The sequence below is a fragment of the Myotis davidii genome, unplaced genomic scaffold (genome assembly GCF_000327345.1).
Source record: "Myotis davidii unplaced genomic scaffold, ASM32734v1 scaffold44, whole genome shotgun sequence".
NCBI lineage: Eukaryota > Metazoa > Chordata > Mammalia > Chiroptera > Vespertilionidae > Myotis > Myotis davidii.
In genome coordinates this window covers 7,744,946-7,756,202 of record NW_006299705.1, presented here as the reverse complement: position 1 = coordinate 7,756,202, position 11,257 = coordinate 7,744,946, and the positions used below count along the sequence as shown (strand labels likewise).

At 39.9% G+C, this 11,257-nt stretch overlaps 1 protein-coding gene across 2 annotated transcripts in view; it reads right to left on the bottom strand.

The window, feature by feature from the left end:
* Positions 1-11,257, bottom strand: part of XRCC4 (X-ray repair complementing defective repair in Chinese hamster cells 4) — a 210,967-nt gene that overhangs the window by 189,014 nt on the left and 10,696 nt on the right. For both annotated transcript variants that reach the window (XM_006775506.2, XM_006775507.2), the window contains exon 2: positions 1,289-1,437. In XM_006775506.2, coding sequence (XP_006775569.1) covers positions 1,289-1,427 — 139 coding nt within the window. In that variant the 5' untranslated portion in view covers positions 1,428-1,437. The remainder of the gene's footprint in view (positions 1-1,288; positions 1,438-11,257) is intronic.

The following is an 11,257-nucleotide window of genomic DNA, read 5'->3' as shown; positions in this document are numbered from 1 at the left end:
GTGTGTGGCGCCCCAACCCCCTCCCATCGGCCCTGTCCTGAATGTGACAGTGGCAGCACCCCAACCCCCTGATCCGCCCTGCTCTGTGTGTGACAGTATGCGGTGCCCCAACCCCCTGATGGACGCTGCTCTGTGCGTGATAGGGGGCAGTGCCGCAACCCCGATGGGCCCTGCTCTGTGCGTGACGGGTGGCGCCACAACCTCCCTATCGACCCTGCCTTGAGTGTGACAGGAGGGGGTGCCCCAACCCCCCAATCGGCCCTACCCTGAGCGTGACTGAGGGTGGCATCACAACCTCCCGATTGCCCTGCTCTGTGCATGACAGGGAGCAGCGCCCCAATTCCCCAATCGTTCCTGCTCTGAGCCCAACCAAGGGCTGCACCTAGGGATTGGGCCTGCCCTCTGCCACCCGGGAGCAGGCCTAACCCAGCAGGGCGTTATCTCCCGAGGGGTCCCAGACTGCGAGAGGGCACAGGCTGGGCTGAGGGACCCCCCTTCCCTCCGAGTGCACAAATTTTTGTGCACCGGGCCTCTACAATAATAATCTGCTTCATGTTGATATTTACTGCTGTGTTGCTGACAATTACCTGAAACAGAAGTTGGGATGCTTCCCTGGGCTGGAAAAAGTTTAACTAAATCAGAAAGCAGATCTAATTAAGCAAGTTTATTCCATATATATAAAAGGCTAAATTGACTCACGCATGTGCGATACATATAAAGCTCTCGCTGGTGCCAAGCGCATGCATGTTTCGATCTGTCATTGTCAATTGTGAATTTGTTTGACACTTTTATTATAGAGAAAGGGCGACTAGCAATATTAAAATATTTCTTCTAATTAATTTACTTTCAATGTGCACAAATTTGTGTACCAGGCCACTAGTATAACATGAAAAGTAAAGCACCACTACTCTACTCCACCAAACCAGCACAAACTCTTGAACCAGCCAACCCCCAGTATTTCCCTGGTGTCCTCAAAAAAGATACAAGTACAAGGTACTATTTTTGTTTGGTATAAAGAGGTCATTTAAAAGTCCAACCAAGTTCAAATGCTAAGGCTCAAATTGTAACCAGAATTTGGAGACTCTTATTTCTCTATCTGTCTATTAATACTAATTATAGAAAATGGCATTAAATACAATACAAATCTGTATACAACTTAGACATCAATAACAAGTAAAAACAACAATATTAATTTTATCCAACATCTGTTTTAAAAAACACACTTTAATTTGAAGTATTAAATTAACTGAAAAATAGCTGATTACTAAAAATTTACTTTTTATATTACCTGTCCCGGTCCATGCTGACTGGCCATCAGTAAGTGTAACAACAAAGCCAGATCCAAGTGTTTTTTCCCAAGTGACTTGTAGAAAATGAATTATATCAGGTTCAGAAGAAAGGCAGATTCTGATTACTTTTTTCTCCATTTCTGGTCTCCTATCAAATAAGAATAAAATTAATATTTTAGCAAGAAATTGTGACTATCCAACACCAATGTTTTCTGTATTGGTTTCTCAGCTATAGAACCAAGAAAATAAGTTTTAAAAAAAATACCTGTAATAGTTAGCCAACCACTAAACTCAATGAATCAGTTCTGTTCAATACTGTTTCACAATTTTTATAGATGTGAAAAGCGGAGGCCCATTAATGGGGAATGATTTGCCCAAATCATGAAGCTAAATAAAAATTACTATCTCCAATATGAAGAGTAAATTTTCTACAAGATCCAATAGCCTCTTTCTCTATCTGTGAAAGAATATTTGAAATGAAAAAAAGGCAGTAAGAACAGAGACTAAGAATATCTTAGAACCCAAAAGTTGGTCGTCATGCCTTTTCCAAGAAAGAAGTTCCCAAGCTCAGTGACACACTCGGTCCCCTGAGACAGGAACACCCTGCAATAGAGATGTGTTATATGGAAGTATTGCAGCTTAAAAACAATAAACTATTTTTTGCATTTTTAAAATTTGGATTGAAGTTTTATATGCAGGGGAAAGTACACATATAAAAATACAACTTTATGAATATAACATTGAGCAAATCCATGTAAGCAATACCTAAATCAAGAACATTACTACCCCCCAAGAACTAATTCTCACAATACCTCCCTTCAAGTCCCCAAATAACCACTCTTCACACTTCTAACAGATATTAGAGCTTGAGTGCTTTTGTATTTTTATTTAAATACTAGAGGCCCGTTGCACGAATTCGTGCATGGGTGGGGTCCCCAGGGAGGGGGTGGAACACCCTTGCTGGTCTGGGATCCGGATCCATCACGCTGAGGTTCACGCTGGTTATCAGCAGCCACCTGGCGGCTCTTTTATAACTTTCTTCCTTGTGTAGTGTCTAGGGAGGGGAAGCAGCTATGGTGCCCGAGGCCGATTTCCAGGAGGCCAGGGACACTGTCAGGATCGTGCCCGCGGTGCTGGTCCATTGGTGCCTGACCCATTCTCAAGAGATTGGACCTGCAGGACTACTTGAGGAGTGAGTGGCTGCCGCTGGGCTGGTGGGCTGCTGGAACGGGTCAGTCAGCTGAGTGGTGTTCCCGCTGTGGGAACACACTGACCACCAGGGGGTTGCTCCTGCGTTGAACATCTGCCCCCTGGTGGTCAGTGCATGTCATTGCGACTGGTTGACCATTCATTCTGGTCATTGTCATTCAGTAGTTTGGTTGCTTAGGCTTTTATGTATATAGACTAGAGGCCCGATACACGAAATTTGTGCAAGAGTAGGCCTTCCCTCCCCTGGCTGCCAGCACCAGCTTCCCTCTGGCACTTGGGAACTGAGCTTCCCTCCCTCTGGCTGCCGGCAGGCACCTGGGACCCAGGCTTCCCTGTGGCCGCCAGCAGGCACCCGGGACCCGGGCTTCCCTCACAGCCATGGCTTCGTCCAGGACATCTGGTCTAATTAGCATATTAGACTTTTATTATAAACACACAGCATATTTTATTTTCTGTCTGGCTTCTTTTACTCAACATTATATTTGAGAAATTCATGCATATTTCTTGAGTTGTATAAAGATCACGTATACTATTCTATTATATACACTAAGTGGCCAGATTATTATGACCACTTGAGATTTGTAGGCAAATTAGCTATAATTTCATGCTAAAGTTGCTAGAGGGCCAGACCATTATAAATAGGGAAGCAGATTGTTTACGACAGAAGTGATTTTTTTCTGAAGATATGGGTAAACAACGCAATTTAACAGCCTTTGAATATGGGATATATTTGAACATGAGTGTCCAGATTATTATGACCCAGTGCTCAGCCAGAAGCCAGGCTCTTGGCTACAGCGTTGGCAGGGAGCGGACCTAAGCTGGCAGTCGTGCACCAGGCCTCTAGTACTTTAATAAAGGTGTTACATTTCTGGTATCCGTATGGGGTGAACCTGGGCAGAGCTCTTTACAGTAAGCTAAGCTCATCTATTCCTTTCTTCTCATTTTTGTAGAAATCATGACTACCCCAGGAAAAGAGAACTTTCGCCTGAAAAGTTATAAAAATAAGTCCCTGAATCCTGATGAGATGCGCAGGAGGAGGGAAGAAGAAGGACTGCAGCTTCGTAAACAGAAAAGAGAAGAGCAGGTAAGTCCTTTACTATATTATTTATTCCTTTTAAAGAACATTTTAAGACTGAAAACACTTTCCTTCAATTTTAACAATGTTTTTATATATCTGTGTGTGTGTGTCTGTGTGTGTGTGTGTGTGTATGTATGTATCCTACGTTCAAAGGCTGTTAAATAGCATTGTTTGCCCATATCTTCAGAAAAAAATCACTTCTACTGTTGTGGTAAACAACCTGCTTCCCTATCTATAATGGTCTGGCCCTCTAGCAACTTCAGCACGAAAGTATAGCTAATTTGCCTACAAACATCAGGTCATGATAATCTGGCCACTCAGTGTATAGTATGATTTGTTTATCCATTCTACTAGTTATAGACATTTGAATACATTCCAGGTTTTGACTATCACAAATAGTGCTGCCATAAACAAATACCTACAGCATATATACATACAGTCAGTTTTAGTACTATACGGCCAAAAATTTTCTAAAAGGTTTGTACCAATATAAACTTAGTATATGAGAGATTGCTTGACGACCTTGCAAACATTTCTCATCTTTTTTAATTTTAGCCATCTTAATATGTATGCAGTATTATATTATGGTTTTGATTATAATTCCTGGGTGAGAAATGATGTGTACTTTTCATATATCTATTGGGCATTTGAATATCAAGTTTTGTGGGATATCCATTCAGTTATCTTTTTCTTATTGATGTTCCTATTGATTTTTTTTCTTTTTTATTTGTTCTTTATATTGTGGGTATTAATCCTTTTATAGACATACTAGAGGCCCAGTGGGGTCCCTCGGCGTGGCCTGCGAGGATCTGGCCCCAACTCACGCCCCAGGCTCACAGCCCTAGCTTGCAGCCCCGCAGCCCTGCCTCACACCCCACCATGGTCTGGCACCACCCTCTCACCTGCTCCACCATCCCGCCTGCGGGATCGATCCGGGCCGGCGCCCATCTGGCTCCCTCAGCGCCTGGGAGCAGAGCGGCGACCCGCCCCCCACCACTGACGCCGGTCACTATCTGCAGAGAGATCAGTGGGGCGATAGGGCCCCCACTTGCACCCGTGTTGGCCTGGTGCCGCTTACTCACTTGCTCCACCATCCACCATGGTCCCACTCTTGTCGGGGTCCATTTGGGCTGGCAGCACCTCCACTGCCATCACCGCCAGCACCATGTCGCCAACGCCCACCATGTTCCGCGCTGTCCCCTGGTGGTTGGCGCACGTCATAGCAAGTGGTCGAACTCCCAGTCAAACAACTGCCCGAGATATTTGTATATTAGGCTTTTATTATACAGTGGGGCCTTGACTTACGAGTGTCCTGACTAAAGAGTTTTTCAAGATACGAGCCGTCTCCCGGCCGATTTTTTGCTTTGAGTTGCGAGCTAAAATTTAGGTTACGAGCCAGCTTCAGATACCCCAGCACTAGTTGGCGCAGCGAACGTCACAGTGAATGCCACAACATCAGCCCTACACTACATTCTATTGTTCAGTATTGTGTTTTTATACAATATTCGTTATTTTTAAATACATTTTTTTTATTTAAAAACATTTAACAAGAACAATCACAGTGTTTTTTGGGTGTCTGGAACGGATTAATGGCATTTCAATTCATTATAATGGTAAAAATTGATTTGACATACAAGTAATTTGTGTTACAAGCTCCGTCATGGAACGAATTAAACTCGTAAGTCAAGGCCCCACTGTATAGGATGTACTGTGAATATCTTCTTCAACTCTGTAAGCTACCTTTTCATTTCATAATGTATCTTTGGATGAAATGTCTTAATTTTAATGAAGTTACAATTTACCAAAGTATTTATGGTAATACTTTTTGTGTTCTGCTTAAGAACTCTTTGGACACTAAGATGTTCTCCTATGGCTATCTGCTGGGAGCCGGTCCATCCTTGCTGTTTCAAGGGACCTGGCATATATGGCATACTGTTCTTAATATGTTTGCTCACCTTCTTGGCACTATGTGTTTTAACCAAGGTCACCTCTCCGAGAAAGGTTGTTTCCCCAGGTAGGGATTTTCCCCTGAAGTTAGGGAGGGAATAAAACCTCTTAACTGCCAGGCGGCTACAGAACCTGGCGACTGAACCTGGCCGGAGAACCTAGCGAGAGAACATGGCTACAGAACCTGGCTGGAGAACCTGGATAATCTGGCTGGAGAACCTAGCAAGAGAACATGGACACAGAACTTGGCTGGAGATTGTGGCTAGAGATCCTGGCAAGGCTGCTGATCAACTGAACGCTGTCTCCGCGTCATTCCTTCTTCGCCGACTCCGTCCACACCTTTGGGGACCCCTGGACCTGCTGGGGTTGGACCCCAGCAGCTATCTCAAAGTTTTATAGTTTTATCTCTCACATTTAGATCTGCAATTGATTTCTGTGCATTGTGTCCAGGAGGGGTCAAAATATATTTTTTCCATATGGATATCAAATTGATCCTGTACTATTTATTAAAGACTATCCTTCCCTGACTGCACTGCTGGATCTCCTTTGTCTTTAGTCATGTGACTGAATATATGTATAAGGTTAAATATTGTTTCTTTGTTTCTGCAAGGGTGCAATTTTATGTTTTACTAGAGGCCCAGTGCACAAATTTCGTGCATGGGTAGGGTCCCTAGGCCTGGCCAGTGATCAGGGTCAATCGGGACCTTCCGGCTGCCAGCCGGGGCCTTCCTTCATTCCGTGCCACCCCCTGGTGGTCAGCACATGTCATAGCAAGCGATTGAACTTCCCAGCCAAACTCTGTGGGAGCACTTTGCATATTAGCCTTTTATATGTATAGAAGATATTTGGCTTGCCAAGTTTACATTGAATAGTGATTCTGTTACTGTGATCCAACATATTATAATCTCTTCCTGATCTTGCCATTTAGAAATTTGATAAACCTCCCTTCTAAGTATTAAATCACTTATATCAGGAGAAGCTTGAGCACAGACATCTTTGGCTTACAATTAGAAACAAGTCTCTCATAGACATCAATCACTACTCAGTAGGTATACTGCTGTTATCTCCATTTAATTTACAAGGATTCAGGAGAGTCCTTTGTAAAACCTACTACTCCACAAGTCTAGTAATACTGTGTTTTTAAAAGGAGAATAAATTAAGACTTGAGACCTTTAAGGGATTCTCTCTCATTTCTAATGATTAGGGTGTGTTGTTGTTTTTTTCTATGAAAAAAAACATTCTTCTGGTAATTCACTGTAGAATCTTGCCCAGAGTGACCTCAAACTTACCAGACTACAGTATGACACATATTATTTAGTTCAAAGCAAATAATAACATTTTTCTAATACTAGAATATCCTTTGACCATGTCACTTCATTAAAGGATGTATAAGCTATAGAAGTGAAAAAACAAAACTAAAGAAATGCCCTAAAAATTATAAATATGCAAAGAATAAACATGATAAAAAGTCAAAACCAGGAACAAAGCACAAACTTCAAAGATAGAAAACTAGAGAGAATTATCCTTTAATCAAATAGGATGAATCTCTTACTAACTAGATGATCCTAAAAAAGATAAAAGGATATTCTGTAACCTTTTATTTAGGGGGAAGAATGTAAATTTGCTTCGAATTTTATGACCAATAAATATAACATGCTACAAAAATCCAGAAGTAAATTATTAATTGTCATTTCATTGACAACTGACTACATTTTAATAAGAGCAAATTTTTACATCAAAACTTCTACTTTTCTTTTTCAATTTAAAACTATTATCTTCTTATAAATGAAGCATCATATTTTTCTAATTAACAATGAATATAAAAATAAAAACTCACTTTGTCAACTTTTCACAATACAGCTCTAGCTCACAGCAGATCTCTGTCTTTTGGGAGTGGAAAAGATGCTTAATTGTAGAATATTAAAGCTATACAAGGAAGCCGAGAAAGTTTCATAATGAAGAGAAAAATATCTAAAATTAAGGGTCCACGATACCTCCAAAATGATGAATTAGATATAATTCTAATTTCTACCTAAAGTTTATTCAGAAAAATATTTGTTATTCTTCCCAGTAAAAAACAAAGTTATAACCATACTTGAGTCACCTCAATTAAGCATGTTGACATTTCAAACATATGTAAATTTGTAGGACTGACATCAGAATCACTAAAAATATATATAATAATTTTTAAATATTTCATTTAGTCCAAATTTTTTCCTCCAGCGAGGCCATCTTTGCCTATATTCACTTAACTCTGAAGTGCTTTACCCATTTCTGAATAATTCTTTAAGATCAATTAGTTAACACATTTGAAATGCAGTAAATTACTCACATGCTCCATAATCCTTAAGTTTGAAAATTACTGGAAAATGTGTGTTACTGTTTTTTTAAGCCAATCATTGAAAAAGACACATAGAAGCTTACACAATTCTAACGGGGGAAAGGAGGGTAATAGAAACTACTTATGAAGGCCACATTTTGCCTCTACGAAATTTATATACAAATACACACACACTTACACAGATTATTTATTCTTAAATGTGCCTCATGAACCATGGTTATTGCGAGCAATGAATGTAACTTTGTGAAAGAAAAACACAGCACTTAGAATTACTACACTAAAACAGGAGTTGGTTTCACTGCTATTTTTTACCATACTTGAAACAAGTCACAATTTTTAAATTATAGAGACAAATTAACTTAAAATTCAATATTCCAAATGTCCATCAGTAACTCATCTTACAATTATACAAAGGGGCTTTAATTTCAATAATCTTAAAAATATATTTAGGCATTAGATTAGTTTTAGCAACAGCTTTGAATTAATAATGTTTCAAATATTTTCCAATTTTCTGATTAACTCTAAATACTCAACACAAGAACAAATTAATATTACTTCAAAGATTCTATTATTTCAGTAAACTCAGATTTGAAACCATGGATGCTGCATGTGAGCTGAGTTTAAGCACTTAGCATATCGATAGCCATATGTGATAGCTCAGTTTTCTATAAGTATTTTGTGCAAGTAGCCTCAGAAATGTTTTCTTTATCAATTGAATCTTAATTTCATATTTTACTTACTGAGGTCATCCTCTCATTAAGTATCAAACACAAAATACCTAAGAACAACAGAAAGAGGAAAAAAGATTGATTTGGATTATAAGATTCAGTATGAACAAATCAACCACCTCTTTGCTTTCACCAGGCATGTAAACAGAAATAGTCAATCATAGGGGTTGTTGTTTTTTTTTGCCTGAAGACTACTTGAAGAAAAGCGGTGCAATCCTTTTCAAAGGCACTGATTGATTAGGGCCATAAGAAAGCCCAGATTCTGTTTTCCAGGGGCACTAAAGGTCAGACTAGTATCAGTACCTCTCCCAGCCAGAGCCAAGGAGCTAACACAAGCCTGCAGGTGGAAACAGTTGGGTCCCACCCCAATTTGTACATCAGTAGCTTTATTGAGGCTCAGAACAGTTGAGAATTGAGAAGCTTATCTTTAGTACTTTGTGTCTTTGATACTTGGCTTCTCTCTTAGAAGAGAAATAAGTTGTTGGCTGGTATGCAATTGATGTGATCTACACTCTGAACAAATACCATTCACAGTTGCCTCTGAATAAACAAGACACTTTTTAAATTAGTTTACAAAGAATTTTGTATGCCCTTTTGGATGCTGATAAGGAGCAGTGCAGAAGCCAACTCTCTTAGGTCAGCTCAAGTTAGTGACAACACTGTATCATTGATAACACCATTTTGAACTTGAGCCTCTTTCAGTTTCCTTTATAGTCAGTTATGTTTTCTTTTCAAGCTGCTTGGGCTGCAGGTGTTCAAACTTCTACAGCTATGCCAAGGAGTTGTACTTACAGATCAGAAAGGACTAAATGCATGTTTCTAATGAAGCAATTAAACTTAAGTGCCCCCTTGTTGAGAAAAGTAGGCTGATACCTAAAGTGAGTTCAGAATAAAGATTAGCACAGAGCACATGCTGTTAGTAGTCTGTAATTAGATTACTGATCACATTATTTTGTTTGACCTTATTTTTTTTTCCCCAAGGAGAAGAGCCCTAGCCAGTTTGGTTCAGTGGATAGAGCATAGGTCCCCGGATTGAAGGGTTCCAGGTTCGATTCCAGTCCAAGGTAGGTACCTCAGTTGCAGGCTCTAGCCAGGGCCCTGTCGGGACTTGCAGGAGGCAAGCAATGGATGTGTCTCTCTCACAGAGATGTTTCTGTCTCCTCCCTCCCTTCCACTCTCTCTCTAAAAATCAATAGAAAAATATCCTTCATTGAGGATTTACAATAAGAAGAAAAAAAGAAAGAAAAGGTAAATTGTAAATCAACAGTGTGCTGATAAATTTTTTAAACTCCATCACATTATAAAAATTCAAGGGTAGGACCATATATAATCCTATATAATAAAAGGCTAATATGCAAATTGACTGAAATTCAGAACTATTGGTTGATATGACACACACTTACCACCAGGGGACAGATGCTCAACACAGGAGCTAACCCCTGGTGGTCAGTGCACTCCCACAGGGGGAGCACCACTCAGCCAGAAGCCCTGAGCCAGGCTCACGGCTGGCGAGCACAGCAGGTGGCAGGAGCCACTCCCACCTCCGTGGCAGCGCTAAGGATGTCCGACTGACGGCTTAGGCCGGCTTCCCAAGGGGAGCCGGCCTAAGTCGTCAGTCGGAATCCCCCGAAGGCTCCCGGACTGCAAAAGGGTGCAGGCTGGGCTGAGGGACCCCCCCCTCACCCAAGTGCATGATTTTCATGCACTGAGCCTCTAGTTGCTAGATAAAAACAAATACTGAGCTATTTACTTGTGATAAGGCAAACATCACACAACAATTAAGAAAACTAAGTGTAAAGGACTATTTCCCTATTTGTTTAGTACTTTTTAAAGCATTGACTATCCATGTATATCTTGTCAGAATTCTCATATTGCAATATTTTAATTAATTATTCCTAGCATTTTCATTATTAATAGCATGTCAACTTGCTGGTTGATGTTATCTAATGTTAAAGTTTTGTTTTGAAAAATGACCACAAAACCAATTTACCTTTAAATTTCCAAAGCAATTAAAACAAAAATATCAAACTAACCTTATTTAAAAGAAGTGCTTCCCTAAAACAATCTTTTCAAGTTGGAATTTTCTAAATTTTAAGGTTAAAGTATTTATAGGACTATTAAATACCTTTCTAATCATGGTAGGATTATCTCCATTCTATTAACACATTGTTTGCCGGTAGTTTTTATTGCACGCTAACAAGTGGCGCGGGCCATTTTTGCTAATTTTTTGTGCAAATGGCAACGTTCAGTAAAATTACGATAACTTTAGTTTTACGTATTTTTTTCAATGAAACTTTCTGTGATTTACTATAAAATGTATACTGAATTATTTTTCTTAGAATCGCACTGAATGCGTGGCGAGGCAGAGAATTGTGTGAAGGGATGACTCTATGCAGATTACCGTTATACCTGGAAGTACAAACATAATTTACCATTGTATGTGTTAGAGACCCAAATTTTGTCCTTTGGAATTCGTATATCTGCATGTTAGGATCCCTTTAGGGCAATAAAAAAGTATAAAAATAAACGTATTTATACGTTACCTGCATTCTACTGCTAGTCTATAAAAAACGTATTAATACGTGTCCTGCGCTCTACTACCAGGCAACGTAAAACGTATAAATACGTTTCCCGCATACAATGTGTTAAGTTTGAAAATGAAAGC